Genomic DNA, 16,646 nt, shown 5'->3' on the forward strand with positions numbered 1-16,646 from the left:
AGGAGCTCCCGGGGAGGGGAATGAGGGCGCGGAGCCGGGCAGGCGGCAGCTCCCCCGCGGCCCGTCCCTCTCAGCCCCGTCCCTCACGTCCCCGCCACGGCCGCCGCCGCGCACGAGGCGCCTCGCCCGCCCCACGTTCTGCGCAGGCGCGGCCGCAGGCCGCGTGCCGGGGGAGGGGACAGCGCATGCGCAGCGGCAGCCGCGGAGCCCGAGGGGGCACCGCCCTCTCCCCGCGCCCCGCAGCCTGTGCGCATGCGCGCGGGGAGCGGGGCGGCGCACGCGCGGCCGCGTGCCGGCGCAGCTGGCGGGCCCCGTTGCGTTGCGCATGCGCGGCGGGCACCGCTGTCAGTTCCGGCTGTTTGTTCGGGAAGTGGATCCGGCCCGGAGGAGCCGCCGCCGCCCCCTCCCCCCCTCCCCGCTCGCTCCGCCGCCCGCGGCCGCTCCCGCCGCCCCGGCCATGGCCCGGGATTACGATCACCTCTTCAAGCTGCTCATCATCGGCGACAGCGGTGAGGGCGGGCGCTGTGGCCCGGGGGGTAGGCCGCTGGCGGGGTGGCCGCCCCTCGCCTCCGCCCGGGCCGTGAGGGGCCTGAGGGCGGCGGCGGGGCCGGGCGGCGCGGGGGAGGCGGGGAGGGCCGGTTCCCCCGCCTCTGTGCTGCCGGTGCCGCGGTGCTGGGCTGTGCCCGGGCGGGCCGGGGACCCCGCGCTGAGGGGGCGCGTTGGGCTGTGGGAGCGTCTGCGGGGAACCCGCCGAACCGGCCGCCGCAGGATGTTCTGATAAATAGCTCGGGCAGGTGTAGGAAAAGGCAGATTAGGCACGTAGAGGTCAGGGCGGCATCGGCGTTCCTGCCGGCACCGGCCCTCAGCCGCGGGTTTGGAGGGCGCCCACTAATCCCTCGGGCTGAGGAGGCAATTCCCTGCCCTGTGACAGGCGGTTCAAGGCATCCATGGGAAGCACTGGCTGCTCCTCAGCCCTACGGACCATTGCTGCCAGTGTGGCGACTACGACGTTTTAATGCTCTTTATTATCTTAATTGTTCCTTAAGACTCTTGTACTGCTTCAACCTGAAGTCCCGGCTCTAGAGTTTGTCACTTTTTAAAATCCTTGAAGAGCTGGTGGCTTTGTGTACTCCTAGTTCTCATATAGGATGCAAATACCGAAATAGCTATGGATAAGAAGTAGTTTTTGATTTTGGAAAATAAACCTGTGAATACTTCTGCAGCAGTTTCAGAAACTCCTGGAGGTGTGTGAGCTCAGCTTGTGTCTGGCGCTTTAGTCTGGCCACATAAGAATCGAGACCAGGAAGGTTCCAGCCTTCAGTCCACTTTGGTGTTGGTAACAGTCCAACAGCTTAGAGTTTAATTTCCATAAACTGGAGGAGATGGCATCCACCCTCTGCTTTTAATAGAGGTGTGGTCCCTCAGGCAGCAGGTCCCGGCATGCAGCGAGGCACGGTGCTTGGGTGCAAGTGTAATGCTGCACGATCTTGGCAATTGTCACCTCCAGAAGCTTTAGCTGTATGTAAAAATATTCTATACTAAGCTGCGTCTGCATGAAGAAGTACAAAAGGAAGAGGGAGAAGGAGCAACAGCTTCAAACCAGCTTGGAACCCTGAGCGCTTTTGGGAGCCTATGGATTATTAAAACCAAATGCTGCATTCTGAGTAGAGCAGTAGCTCTGTTGCTTGCTGATGAGTTTCAAAACTGTTCAGGCAAGATAAACAGCATGGTGAAAACTCTGAGGAAGACTTCTCATTTTGAACAATTAAATGAAATTTCTCAGCTGAGTCTTCTGGAGTCTATAGTGAGAGGAAAAAAGCGTTGTGAGAATTGTTGGGTTGCCTGTGGTTCTCTGTTGTTGTAATTAAATCTCACTATGTAGTTTGAGTATTGATTTTTCTTTTTTTGTTTTTGCTCACCCCAACAGGAAGGCTTTGTCCCAGCTTCCACAAAACAGTTTGCTTGCCTTGTTTATTGATGTTTATTCCCTGCCATAGGAAGTGGGCTGATGCTGGATAGGATGATTCTATCTCATCTGCTTTCCCCGTATGCAAATATGTCAAGAGGGTAGTAGGTTTGTGTGTTTTTAGAACAGGTCATCTTGAAAAGCTGCCGGTGATCTCAGTCGTGCCAAATACTTAAAATTAATACAGTTGATCTGTGCTTTGCATGTGCTTCTTTAATTCACTCTGCCATTCAGTAAGATATGGGCTTTGGAGACTGGTATGGCACAGAAATTTGCTTTTAATTTCGATTTTGCAAAGCCAATAGGCCTTTTTTATTTGTTTTGTTTTGATGTCTTCAATAAGCAAAGAGGCCCTGCCAGCCTTCTCTTTCCAGCTCTTCAAATAACTCTGTGTAGGAGGTGGAGGGTCATGCGGAGTGTAGTGTCTCTGTACATGAACAGTGTGGCTCAGAGGCAGCGTTTGCATAGTGAGATCCTTGTCAGGAGCATGTAGAACTTCCTGAATCCAGGAGATTTCTTTTCTCTAGAAACTGCCCGAGTGCTGAGAGCAGGGCAGACCAGCCGGTGTCTGTGGACAGTGTGACAACGTAGTGGTCATGTGCAGCTCTGCAGCACAGCCCGAGGCTCACTGACGTTTCAAGAAGGTGGTGTGGTCTGACAAGTCTGTGGGTTCCACCATCTACTTTCTTTTTATTCAGCTGGAGGCCAAGGTTGCTTGATCAGGAAGCACAGTACTTGCTGAAACTTTAAAAAAAAATTTTAATCTTAGCCAACTGGTATTTTGCAGGAGTCGAGCTCTTGCTAAGTAACCAGTCTTCTGTTAAAGTTTAGGAACAGCTCTGCTACCTTTTTTGGGCTCAGAGGTATTCAGTGTATGCATGCTGTAACTTCGTATTTTTTAGTAGTATTCTTTTTGTTTCTTGAAGATCTGTAACACTCAGTGAGAATTGAGGATGGCATCTCTAGATGTCTGGTGGTTTGTACTCTTTGCAAATGACATCTGGAATCATGCAGATTTTTTGGTTTGTGGGAGTTTTTTTGTGTGTGTGTGCTGGTAGCTATCTTCAGAGGCCAGCAGCTGAGAACTGTTGGAGTTCTGTATAGTCTTTGCTCATGTGTTTTGCACAGGTCTTCTGTTAAGAACTTGCAAGTTACACATCATCAAAACAATTAGTTTAACTTCTACCTGAAAAGATGTAATAGATAATCACCCTGGTGAAGTTGAATTTCCTCTTCATGCTATAGCAAGTTTCTTTTTTGGAGGGAAGGGAGAGGAAGGGACATTAACAGCAGAGATGTTATGCAGAGATAACGACTTTGAGGCATTCTGATACCCAAATTCCCTTGGTTGGGTGTGCAGGAGTGGGTCTGTTAAGATTCTTGTTTGAAGCACTGTGAAAAATGCTTCCCTGCACCAGGATGTGTTCAGGGTGCAAACAATCATTTAAGGAAAACCTGGATGAAGTGCTACTCAAAGCACTTAAAAAAATGTTTCATGGAACATTTTGGCGAAAGGTACAACTTCAGAAAGGTATGTGTCCTTCCTGCAAGATGTGGAACAAGCCTGTTTTGGACGGCAATACAGAACAATGGTTCCCAACTCCCTTGTTTGGTTTAGGTTTCTTTTAAACTGTGGCCATGATAACATAAGCTTTATGGTACCAAACTCTGGGCTGATTGTCTAAGTAGTCCAAATTCCACTGCCGTTCAGCACAGCATCAGTGAATGGGGAGTAGGCAGTGGTGTTAAGCACGATGTGCAAGTGGAATTCAACAGAGCATTTTAGAGCAGTGTTCTGAGTGCTTGTTAATTAGCAGGACACCCTCATTTTTAGATCTTTCCTCAGCAAATGTAAGTCTACTGATTGTAAACTTTTTAGTTATTACTCTTCTATCTCCTCTTAGAACTGACCACAGTTCAAAAGCTACTGTTTTAGAGTTTGCTGAGGGCTGGAGGAAGGAGGGGACAAAAAAACCCCAAAGCAAAACAAGCCCTGTAATTGCTACAATAAGGATTCTGAGTCTTGGAGTAACTGCAGCATGCTGGATCAAATCTGCAAGGAGAGTGCTGAGACAAATAGTCAAGGCAGATGGTATTAAATGATCTGCTGAGAGAAGATCCTAGTTAGAGTTAAGAATGCAATGAATGGGTAAAATACTGTCATGTTACCTGACACCTACGATGACTGTATTCAAAGATCTTGTTGTATTTGTTTGTCATAGGTGTGGGCAAGAGCAGTTTGCTGTTGCGTTTTGCAGATAATACGTTCTCAGGTGAGTGTTTTGTTTACTTCAGTAAGTGAAATGGTCAAGATCTGCTTGCATGCTGCTGGTTGACCAGGAGTTTTTCTTGTGCATTTACTAACTGATCGCTGTACTAGGAATCTGTTATGATTCTAACTTTGCTTCTCCTGGTATAAGCCTACACAAGCCACCTTGTCTGATCTTCACTTGTAACTGAAAGTACCACAATATGTAAATACTGACAGGGTTCCAGAAATAGCTTAGTTTTTTAGCTTATGCTGTAAATCCATCCAGATTTCCCATTGGCCATTTGGGATTTAGGTTGATTGAATATTGTGGCTAAACCACTTAACATTTATGACATAACTAATTTATTGGGAGGAAACTTAGACTGCATTCAAAATAAGTGACTGCACAGGCATTTAAAGCAAAGCTTTGTCTCGGAATTTCCGTGGTCGAAATATCTTTATCAGCGATCTGGACAAGGGAATTGAGTGCACCCTCAGTAAGTTTGCAGATGACAGCAAGTTGGGTGGGAGTGTTGATCTGCCTGAGGGTAGGAAGGCTCTGCAGAGGGATCTGGATGGGCCGAGGCCAATTGTCTGAAGTTCAACAAGGCCAAGTGCCGGGTCCTGCACTTGGGTCACAACAACCCCAGGCAGTGCTACAGGCTCGGAGAAGAGTGGCTGGAAAGTGCCTGGCAGAAAAGGACCTGCGGGTGTTGGTGACTGCGGCTGAACATGAGCCATCGTGTGCCCGGGTGGCCAAAAAGGCCACTAGCATCCTGGCTGGTACCAGCACTGGTGTGGCCAGCAGGACCAGGGCAGTGACCATCCCCCTGGACTGGGCACTGGGGAGGCCAAACCTCGAATCCTGGGGTCAGTTTTGGGCCCAAGAAAGCCCTTGAGGTGCTGGAGTGAGTCCAGAGAGGGAACAGAGCTGGGGAAGGGGCTGGAGCACAAGTGTGATGGGAGCGGCTGAGGGACCTGGAGGTTCAGCCTGGAGAACAGGACCTTGAGGGGAGACCTTCTGATCTCTGAACTGCCTGAAAGGAGCTTGGAGCCAGGGGGGGTTGGGCTCTGCTCCCAAGGAACAAGCAGCAGGACCAGAGGAAATGGCCTCAAGTTGCACCAGGGGAGGTTGAGGTTAGATCTTGGGAAAAAATTCTCCACTGAAAGAGTTGTCAGGCATTGAAAGAGGCTGCCCAGAGCAGTGGTGGAGTCACCATCCCTGGAGGGGTTTAAGAAATGTGTAGATGAGATTCTTAGGGACATGGTTTTGTGGTGGACATGGCAGAGGTAGGTTAATGGTTGGACTTGACGCTCTTAAAGGTCTTTTCCAACCTAAATGATTCTATGACTCTCCTTGTTTCTTGAAACATTTGGATGCTTACTCTTGACCACCAGCATAGTAGAAGAATAATTTTACTTTGTACCACTGAGATTTAAATTTTAAGGGTAACATGGGAGAAGTGGCTTTATCTGTTATTAGCTGCATATAAAAATATGCAGATCGGCATGACCTGGTAGGACATTTTAAAAGATATGGGAAACCTTGTTCTCCTGTCCAGTCTGAGTGCTGCTGCCAAATAGCATTCCAAAGTATGCTTTGGGACATCCAAAATGAACAAGACTTAGGTTCTCACTGGTCTGTGCTTTCTCTTCAGGCAGCTACATTACCACAATTGGAGTGGATTTTAAAATCCGGACAGTTGAGATCAATGGAGAGAAGGTGAAGCTTCAGATCTGGGATACAGCTGGACAAGAGCGCTTCCGAACTATTACATCAACGTGAGTATAACTGGACTTTGTGAGGTGGAGCTTAGTGTATGGATCTTGTAGTTTAGAGTTATGGTTTAGTTATTTTAATTTTGCAGTCGATTAGCGAATGGTAACTTTGCTGTCTGTACAGTTAGACTTCTTTAAGCTGTTTTAGAACAAATCGTGTTGGTGGTGATATTGTGGCCAAGTTTGAAACTGGGATTTCAGATTTCCTCACTCTTCTGTGCATTTCCATGGTTACTTTGTCTTACTCCTGCTAGTTTCTGAATGGTAGAACTGGAATTATTTCACTGTTCTGCACATGGTAGAAAACTTGTCTCTGAAGTCAAGAAGGTCATCCTCTGTATTGCAGAAGGACAGAGTGTGAACCTTCCATCACTGTGGTGTAACTGGCGAGTAGCTTTGAGATCGAAGAATAGGATTTCCAGCACTTAGTTTTCTTCTAGGACAAATGCATTTCAGAAGCTATCTTTGTGTGGAGTTCTGTTGAAGCGGCGCCCACATGAATTTAACCTTTTCCTTGGTTCGGGTTCAATTTCATGCTCATTGTCCTGTTGAACAGTGTGTGCACAGCTTTTCCTGTTCCTGGAGAAGCCGCACCCAGAGCTGCCGTGGTGGGAACTAAGAATAAAATATATTTGTAAGCTGATTGCAGTGAAGGTGGGACTGCTCACTGTGGCACTAGGGGGGAGAAAAAAATACCCTTGGAAATCGAACTTTTGTTTCCTTTGGGTACTTAAAAAAAATAATTCTTGAAAGGCCTAGTTGGTTCACTTGGTCTTTGGTGACTGACTTCTCTTTTGGCTCTTGTTTTGAGAGCAGAATCGTTTTCAGCTGATGTCTTGGTTAACTTACTCAGACAAAAATAGTGAGATTGGTTGCATGCGCGTTACATCTAAACAGCTAGAAATGGCAAAACTGAACCTGAGGTGTGCACCGCCCCTTTCCTCTGCGCTTCTGTACGGATATTACTGGATTACTTCCATTGTTTCTTAAGTGTTTGGCTTGAAAAAAACTTGGCTGCCTCTCGTAGCTGCCTCTTGTAGGGTTCCTGTGGGTGACATCACTTCTCGTTTGGGCGCTGCAGGCAGCTCAGGGCAGGAAGGGGCGAGGGGGGGCAGCGACGCGGCTGCGGCTCCGTCAGCTGTGTGCACAGCCTGCTCACAGCGCGCCCCAATTACTGCTGAGTCAGCAAACGGCCTTCCTGTTTTCAGATTCCCTGACACGACTCAGAGCTGCGTTAATGAGCGTTAGTTGGCGGGGCCGATGCCAGCTGGTTCAGAACGCTGTGCTGGCTGGCACTGAGTGGGGAATGCCAGGAAAGGGAGCTTTGTTTTGGGAATGGGAATAGCTGCAAATGCAACCTTGTGTAGTTTTTGATGTATGTCTTTTTTTTCTTCAATTAACATTTAAAATGGAGAAGCTGAAATGCTTTGAGGGCAGTTGTGCCATGATCTGTTTGAACTCTGCTGCTACTTTCTTTTGCATAGCTTTTTACCACAGCAAGGTATATTTTACTGTTGGGGAAGTGAAGGCCCCAGCATTGCAGCCTTAATTCTGGTAGTTACAGAATCTTCCATGGTCAGGGAAGAAAGATTTTAATTTTGTGCCACTTGAAGCAAAGAAGTTCCCGTGTCCAAGTGCGTTTGAAGTGTTGAAGAAAACACTTTCGGAATGCTGGTTACATTGTGGTGAGGACTCCTTTTGCTGCTAGGTCAGCAGGCTGTGACTGTCTAGCGTTCGCCAGTATCTTTCAAGAGTCATTCTGGGCCCAAACATATCACCTGTAAAAACAGGAGATAACGATATTTGGATTTTAGAAATAGTTCTATCTATTTTATTGGCAAAGTGATGCTGTAACTGATTTGCTTATCTCAAACTGAGTGACCAATCAAGTTACCATGGTAGTACTTACAAAAAGGCTTGGCTACCAAATCATAGGTGGAGTGCAAGTGCGCTGTCAACAGTGTAGTAGTCTTCGTCTAGTCTTTGACTAGACTGAGGTTTAAATGGAAGTTAAGAATATAAAAAGGTGTTCCTTCAGCAGTACTGTAATTGTAAAGGGACTTCCTGGTCTAAAGGTAGAGTTCAGATTGATGTTGAGCCAAGCCTGGCAAGGAAGTCTGAAATTAGAGCCTATCTGGTAATAATAGCAATAGGTTGGAAATACTGCTTTGTAGACCTAGAATTGCAAAATGGTAGAGGTGGTAGGAAGCTAATAGTAGAAAATTGGGAAACATTAAAAGGTTATGCTCTTTTGATCTTACTCGACTAGCACTACAGAAGCTGAAAAGCATAATAAAACTGTTAAGAAACAGAAATCAAATTGATCTGGAGTATTCTATAGAAACTCAGGAAAAAGAAACTAGGTCAGAATTTCAGACTGGGAAGTATAAAAGACAGCAGTTGTTTTTACTGTCTATTAAATGTGGAAATACTGGGATAGCTGGTGCCTAGTGGGAAGAGAGGCCAAATTATGTGAATTTGGTTGGCATAGAATGTCATGCAAACTCTAAATTTGATTTAAATTCACCGGAGATGTAGCATGCCAGGACTCAGCTGTATTAGCAGGAATTCTTAAGATGCATGAACAACCAGTTCCTGTACTTGATTTGCCATTGTAGGTAGGACTACTCTGTCCTGATTCAGGACTCTGGGTTTAGGATTTAAGCTTTAATAGTTGTCAGATAGTAGCTCAGGATGAACAGTAATGCAGAGGGACTTTCTGCCATGCATTTGTGTGGAATGGCCTGCTCAAGAGAGGGATAGCTTTTTGAAAGGATAGAATTCATGTGTCTTGTAGACCAGATATGATGGTCAAAAGATTAGTCAATTGACCTATGACAACAGAAGTGCTTCCAGGAACCTAAAAAAAAGAGATGAGTATGAAAAAGAAGTCTCTGGAATTGGTTATAATTCTAGAGCGATGAAAAATAAGGAAACAGGTATATTACAAACTAGCGATGTATTAACAAAGATGCTAGATTGAACCAATGACCTGCCTTTCATGTTGGCCAGGGTTTTTTTGGTTAGTGTTTTATTTCGGTTTGGTTTGGGGGATTTTGGGGGGGGGGGATGTTTGTTGTTGTTTGGTTTTGGTTTTGTTTTTTTCTGGAAAAATGACCATATGTGCCCTACTGAACTGATACAGTCAATGATACTCTGTCTCTTCTAAATATTACTTAGCTACCGTCTTGCTTCCTGGAAGTAGTTATTATAACTCCAGATGCTAATCTTGGGAAGCATTTACTAGAGGAAATCTAAGAACTTTCTTATTGGTATCTTGTAGTAGGGGATGCCACAACAAATGGCAGAAGGTTCCCTTCTGCTCAGAGAAGCAGTCTTGAGAGATGTGAGGGGAGAACGCAGGTGGCTGAAGGACACGATGAGTTTGGTTAACCAGTTCTGGAGATTTTCTGTGTCACGTCTGCAGTAGTAGTAGGTAATGTTTCAAAGGCAGTGAGTTTATGTCTTTGAGCTTCTTTGAATATAATTCTCTAGCTAGAACAAGCAACTTAGGTGTTTATTTCAACTTAAATATTCGCATTCTTAAGCCTTTTCTACACCAGAGCTAAGTGGTAGAACTAGGTAACTTTTCCAACCATATGGAAGATAGTTGGTTACTACCAAGCATCCAAGGACACGTCCAGGTCAGGTTTAGTTTCTTTTACCTCAACAGGATACTTCCATAGACACTCTAAACATGAATAACTGTTCTGTAACTTTTTTTTTCTTCTGTATTTCATTAACATATTTATCTGTAGCAACAGGAGCAGGGAGTGGCTGTTGAGGTTTTTAGGGTACATGGCAGAGCGCTCCTGCCATATAGAGCACAGCATCAGTCGTTTAGTCTGTGAATGGGAAGCTGAGATTGAGAACTTCATTTCTCTTCTGCTGTCATGTCTATGGTCTCCATCTTCCTTAAAATGTGGCTGGGCAGAAGATAAGGCATTCTTTCCCTGTTGTCAAAGCATCGACTACCTCTTGGTTGCTAAAAGCACAAAATTTACACCTACTCCTCCCTGAATGCCAAAAGCCCCATCTGTTCTCTGCTTGCCAAAGCCTACAACTTGTTATAAAAGCGATTCTGCACTGCATCATTCTGAAATTTGAAGTGTGGGGTAGGATAAATAGGATTTTGTTTTCTAGTACTGTCCTACACTTGGGTTTGGAGAATCTTTGCTGTACTTGTTAAGCCTGAAATGTTATCTAGGACACAAGGCTGTATCTAACAAATGATAGAAAACAGCCTGACTAGTTTTTTGAGAAAAATGTGTATTATGTGGCTTAAGAGTTAGAGAATAAAAGGGAGTCATAGTCTTCTCTCTGGGGCTGCTAAAAGGTAGTGTCAGCCGGTGGGGAAAATGACATTTTAGTGTAGATGAGGGGTTCGCAACCTTTCTAGAACGATGTGCCAGACAATTTTCCCTTCCAAAAACAGAAGCAGCGTGTGCTGGTAGGGACTCCACAGGAGTCTGGGATTGTTGTCTGGCACAAAGGAAGGTATTTCTGATGGGCTGGTTGGCAATATTAGCGCTTTGTGGCAGGAGCTCCCAGCTCCTGCGGAGTTTTGAATGCAAAGTCCTCATCCCTGGGAGCAAACAACGACTGTGCTGATGGCACGTCAGGAGTGGGATCCGTCTTTTGAGGATGCCTGTTATTCTACTCCCTGACATCATATGCTTTGCTTAGAAGAAAACCCAGGTGCGTGGGCAAGGTGAGAGCATCAGGGTGCTCCGCCGGGCCCTCTGGTTTGGGTGGCAGGGATACCAGGCGTGGTTTATGGTGTGCACAGCAGAACGAAGCAGCTCTGCAGAGGTGTAGATGAACCATGGCGTTTCTTTAAAGCTGAGTGTTGTCTTTGCAAATGTAACTCTCAGTGTTAGGAAGTGGTAGGTCAGCCTGGGGGTTACTGAATTAAAAGGCTATTAGGTGATATGAGAGAGTTTGAAGATAATTTATTGTTCAGATGTATACAAATCCAGTGTGGTGTTAGGATCGGAGATCTCTCCCTTTCCGCTGCTATCACAAACCCCAGTATTCTTCAAAAACTGTGTGCAGTACATGTTAGTGTCAGGAGAGGATGGATTATTTTTGCAATGTGTGGATTCAGGCTATGGAATACTTTTCCCTCTAAAAGATCTAAGTTATGAAATGAAGTTGAGCTTTTGTAACAAAGTGAAGCACAAATGAAGTGCTGTAGCAAGTTTTAAAGCTATTAAAGGAAATGATTCCAAATGGAGTAGAATATTTGGAAGTGCAGGATCTCTTATGGTCTGGGAGTAAATAATTCTTACCTGAGTGAGTTCTTGCCAAGGAAAGTGAACGTACAGCATAAATTACTGGTAAAACATGGCATGGAAGAAATACTTGCCTGTCTTCTTAAAGTGCTCAGGCACATCAGTAGCAGAAGTGAGGTGAAGCTTTGAGAGCTTCCTTAAGGTAGGGCATTTGGATTTGATTAAAAGGCTTTGAAGTTCAAAATGTGTTCACTGGCTTGGAATAAATGATCAAAGCGAACCAGAGTGGCCACAGTGGAGATCTGCAAAGTGCAGTGGAAGAGACAGCGCTGCAAGAGGTGCTTGTGGTAAGAGATCAAGGTCTAGAAATGCTGTCACAATTTAAGGGAGAATCCTCAATTTTGATGTGTTGAGTTCTTGAATTTGTTTTAGTAAAAATCGTAATATTGATCATAAGAAAGAGGAGGAAATGAAAGGGAAAGAATAAAGCTACAGAACATACGAAAACAGGATGCTGGCAAAGATCTCACTGTCAACTGTTTCTTTTTTTGGTTTATTTGGTTTTTTCGGTCAAAGCTGCCTCATTTGCAGTAAATACCTGGTAGCCCTGAGAATGTGGCTGGGAACAGAGAAGGTGGAGCTTGCTTTTTTTGTGTAGCATTCTCATGGTGTGCATACTGTCTGCCTTCAGTAGGTTCATGCAGGTGATAATGTTGGAACTTGAATTCAGATCTTTTTCTTGTATATCAGAATTGCTCATCATCTTTTAAAGGTGCTGGTTGCCCAAGACTAATAGCAATAAACTGAAATGAAGCTTACTTTTAATGGCTAAAGGTAGCAGAGTGCTTTGAATGCACATATCGAGTCGATCTGTTGAGTAGGAGGGTGTGATCAGAACACGGTCGCTCAACAAGACAAGTCTTTGTGAGCTCAAGAGAGCTGTGACTGAGGGTTGAGTATATTTGGAGATCTGCTGAAATTTTAGTCTGTAAGTGATCTTTCACAGATAACCAGATCACTGTGAAAACTTGCTGTGGCTTGTACAACGCAGAGGTTCACACCATGGCCAGTTCTGAGGACACACTGGGGTCACCGCTTCCTTTTGCTCCTGTACCTGGAAGACAGTATTAATCTTGGAACGTCTTGACAACCTGAACAAGGAAGTAAACAGCAGCCGTTGGACTTTGAAACCTACTTTTATGGGCTGAACGAGCAGGGAACTCTGTACGTTTAGAGGAATGGCGTGTGATCTAGCTGTTGTAAAAGAATTAAATGACTCCCAGTGGAAAGAAAATGGAGGCACTTGATTGCTGTAATGTGGGGATTTGTTATGAGTCTTGTAGGAGCTAAGTGAAAGAGAAAGAGCTTGAGTTAACATTTATTGTCTTCTCCTGCTCCATAGGTATTACAGAGGAACGCATGGGGTCATTGTTGTCTATGATGTAACCAGTGCAGAATCTTTTGTGAATGTAAAACGGTGGTTGCATGAAATTAATCAAAATTGTGATGATGTCTGCCGAATACTGGGTAAGTGTCTGAGCAGGGGGTTATAGCAGGCTGACCTGCTGAAGTACCAAACTGACCTTTTTTTTTTTTTTTCTTTCCTTTTTTAGTGGGGAATAAGAATGATGACCCAGAGCGAAAAGTGGTAGAAACAGAAGATGCCTATAAATTTGCTGGGCAGATGGAGATCCAATTGTTTGAGACCAGCGCCAAAGAAAATATTAATGTGGAAGAGGTAATATAATACACAGAAGAGTACAGATAAAATGATTTGGGGGTAATGGTTTGGGGAAAAAGAAAGAATTACGTTCTTCGCATTGAGGAATAAAGTTCAAATCCTTTGTACAAGTTGTGAGTAGGTAAAATGTGAAGAAGAGGCATCCAGCTGTGCCTGGAAGAGTTGGGGAAGTGAAGTGAAGGAGCCGACGTTGCATTTTCACAAGCCTTACAGTGCTGACGTATCAGGGATGTTCTCAGGAAAGATTTGTCACTAGGGAGGATGCTTCTAGGAGGGAGCACTGCTCAGTCTTCACTCCTGGCCTCAGCTGGCAAACTGACTGGTTTTTATTTACTGGTTATGGAAAGGGGATAGAGGGATGATTGATTTAGCGTGGGAGTGGGTCAGGAAGATACTGTATTTCTGCTTGGCCTGTAGTGGATTGGGGAAGACTCGCGAATCATTATTGAAATATCTGTTCTGTTGAAGCAACTCCCACAAAAGCTGGCCTGAGTTCCTGGGTGGTCTGAACTTGCTCATTTCTCTTGCAGATGTTTAATTGCATTACAGAGCTAGTCCTGCGAGCAAAGAAAGAAAACTTAGCAAAGCAGCAACAGCAGCAACAGAATGATGTGGTGAAGCTAACGAAGAACAGTAAAAGGAAGAAGCGGTGCTGCTAATGCCCTTTCCCCGCTGCAGAGACTCTGCTCTGAGACAGATCAGCCCCTCCAGCTAGACTCGGGCAATTCCACTGGGGCAGGCTTTGGGAGGACTTTCTCAGTTTTGTGCTGTTATTTAAAGATTATTTTTTCTCCGTGTTTTCTATCAAGAGGCGCTGGCACCTTACCACTTCAGTGCCAAGAAGGTATCGGATGGAATCTTGCCCCCCTCTCCTCCCCTGCTCATTCCAGTACGCCTTGTAGACAAGAAAGGACGTTGCCTACCAAGTGGACTAATTAACCCAAGAGTTTGTATATAATGTATATTGCTTTAACCAGTCTCGCCTCCCTGTTGTCGCTTTGGCTTATGCCTTCTTAACGTCAACCAATCATGGACTGCAGAGTTCATCTTTTTAAAGAAATAGTACAAAGTTCTTAATTTGAGTTGGCCCTGGGCTGGCAGCAACTGCTTCCTGGGGCCTCTGGCTTCGTTTCTGTTGGGCTCCAGGCTGGCAACTGGTGCCCCTAAGGGCCTGTGGCTTCACCTGGAGTTCCAGGCTTTTTCTGGGGCTCAGGCTTTGTTTTTCTAGGTACCAGGATTGCAGGTGTTGCTGCTGGAGCCTGGGGTTTCACATCACCAGCCCCTGGGCTGGCAGCTGGTGCTGCTGCTGGGGCCTTGAATTTCAGTTTGCCACGATCCAGGTTTGTGGCTGGGTCCTTGGGTTTCATCTTCTTGTGCTGCAGTCCAGCTGTACCTGTGCTCTCCTTTAGTTTGTATCAAGATACTGAAAAACAAACTGACCTGCAGAAGTGGGATTTATTTGGATAAAACTTTTTTTTTTTTTTTTTTTTTTAAAGCAAAGTTTAACTCCTTTGACCTCTGCTTCTGGTTCTGCCAGGGTCCTTAGTGAGGGTCCATTTCTTTTGAGAACAACAAAAAACCATGTGATTCTGCCAAAAAACCCCAAACTTGTCCTTGTTGCCCTGTCCACAAATACGCGATCTGAACTTGAATGTGAATTTTGGTGGCAAAGCTTTTGAGAGAGAAAAGGCATGAAAATAAATCCAGCTGTTCTGGATTGATGTCTGAATATGAAAGCTGCTGCAGGATCATTCCCAGGATTCTTCTGTTAGAAAGGCGGACTGCTCTTTAACTTAAAGAAATGGAAAGCTTGCTTGCTTGGGTTATGTGGTGGTGGAGGATCACCCTTGGAAATAAACTGGTCTCGCTGTGCTCAGCAACAGTTTCCTGGTCCTTGTCGGCTGATCTGGGCAAACAAGGGCTCAGTTCATCAGCCCGAGTAGATGTAGTTAAAGGTGGAGAGTGTATGTGTGTGTAACTAAAATATCAAATGTCTGGGCTGAAAGTACATGCTCAGCGCCTGAATAATTGCTTAAATAATAATTATTAAAAGAATTTTTCCTTAAAATGACTAAAAGGCATAGAGGGTATGACTTCCTTTAAGACCTTGAAGGTGGACGTACTCGGTTTGTCAGGACGTGGCTGTATGGAGTTGCTGGCCTTAGTTTGGTAGAATGTGATTCACCGAGGTCCATGGGCTTTGGGTCAGCCCATTTCTCTCCCTTCCTCCCCGAGGAGAGGCTAAATTTTAGTCACTTATCTTGCCTGCATTTTTTTAAGATTTTACGGGTTGTGGTAAAAGCCCTAATCATACAATCACATCACAATCAATCACTTTAAAGACTTTTTAAAAAAAGCAAACTATGAATGTGTGACACTTTTGTTTTTAATCAGTTCAGGTGCTGGGAGTGTGTGCCCAGCTGCCTTCACCCGTCTCTTTTCTTCACATATCTTTCCTTGGTAACCCAAGAATAAGAGTGAGCTGGGATGACAGTGTGAGCTCTGATCACTGTAAGACTCGAGCGGCCGTGGAAAGCGGTGGCTGACGTGACACCAGTCCATCCCATCTGCTTACTGGTGTGGGCTGTGGTGTGTGCACGAGGTGGGAGCTGGGTCGGTCCTCACACCTTCCTGGTGAAATGAAGCTCTCCCGTGACGGTCGCCACTTCCATTACTTTGGGACTCTTGTGGTAGCGTGTGTGCAGATCTAAGAAAGAGTAACTTCCTACAGGCAGGAGTAAATAAAATGTCTGAATTTACTGGAAATGATGCAATAAAATGAGGAATTGGTGCACCCAAGCCTGGAGTGTTCTCTTGTATGGAAAGATTGGTCCTCTTTGAGTCCAGGTCTTTGTGGCCATGGATTGAACTCTGCCAATCCAGGTGTCCAGCTTCCTGGCTTCAGGTGGGATATTTTGTTGTGTTTTCCTAGAGCTGGCTGTAGAGGAGCCGTTACCTCTCTGCTCTTGCCACTGACTATTCAATTGGAAGGGGTGGGGAGTGTGTCTGTAGTGGTGCTGATGTGAAGTTTCCTAAATGTCGAGCAATGGAATGTCTAACTGGTTTGCTAGGATTATGTCTGTAATGGAAGTTTCTAATTATGCTTTTAAAATAATTTTTAAAAACTAAAAATAAAGGTTACAAGCTGCCAAATCTTTTTCGAGGCTCTGTTTCCTCTGCTGTCCAGCATCTGGAGGTGGAGGGTGGCAAGTCAGGGGTGAGCTCTACTGCTCTTTGTAGAGTTGGGTTTTTTTTTCTGGGAAAGGGAGAATGGGCAAAACCACAATTAATGCTTTCAAATGTTTAGTTGCTATTCTAGTTTCAAATGTGAATAAAAGAATAAGCTGGGATTGGTAACCTTGTTTCTGCGTGACAGTGAGATGCTCATGATCTTGCTATAATCTTTGGTCTTTCTCTTCTACAAAAAGTGTGGAGTGAGCTTTGAAAGCTTCTCCTCAAAGGCCCTGGGGTGATTAAACAGCATACGGCTTCTTTCCTTGCTTTCCCAGGAAATGAAGGTATGTTTTTCTGTTTAGGAACTGTGCAACCACCGCTGTGCTTGTTGCCCCTTGTGTTGACTCCCCCGCGTGCCCTGGACGCACAGCCGGGCTGTGGGGGGCAGGTCCTCGCTGCCCAGCGCTGCGGGGGGACATGCCTCTTGTGGCCGCGCCGTTC

General features: G+C 45.5%; 1 protein-coding gene across 1 annotated transcript; it reads left to right on the plus strand.

Moving 5' to 3' along the window:
• Positions 1-349: 349 nt before the first annotated feature.
• RAB35 (RAB35, member RAS oncogene family) lies at positions 350-16,115 on the plus strand. Its single transcript, XM_065646293.1, has 6 exons — positions 350-509; positions 4,189-4,239; positions 5,876-5,999; positions 12,633-12,757; positions 12,844-12,968; positions 13,502-16,115. The coding sequence occupies exons 1-6, from the start codon at positions 458-460 to the stop codon at positions 13,628-13,630; spliced, it is 606 nt and encodes a 201-aa protein (XP_065502365.1). The 5' UTR covers positions 350-457; the 3' UTR covers positions 13,631-16,115.
• The last annotated feature ends 531 nt before the right edge of the window (positions 16,116-16,646 follow it).

This window comes from Caloenas nicobarica, chromosome 16 (genome assembly GCF_036013445.1).
Source record: "Caloenas nicobarica isolate bCalNic1 chromosome 16, bCalNic1.hap1, whole genome shotgun sequence".
Lineage (NCBI taxonomy): Eukaryota > Metazoa > Chordata > Aves > Columbiformes > Columbidae > Caloenas > Caloenas nicobarica.

Excerpts from the sequence above, each read along its gene's own strand:
- RAB35 (XM_065646293.1), top strand. The coding sequence starts at position 458 with ATGGCCCGGGATTACGATCACCTCTTCAAGCTGCTCATCATCGGCGAC. Across the intron at positions 6,000-12,632 it reads TTCCGAACTATTACATCAAC|GTATTACAGAGGAACGCATG; the intron begins GTGAGTATAACT and ends CCTGCTCCATAG. Across the intron at positions 12,969-13,501 it reads AAAATATTAATGTGGAAGAG|ATGTTTAATTGCATTACAGA; the intron begins GTAATATAATAC and ends TTTCTCTTGCAG.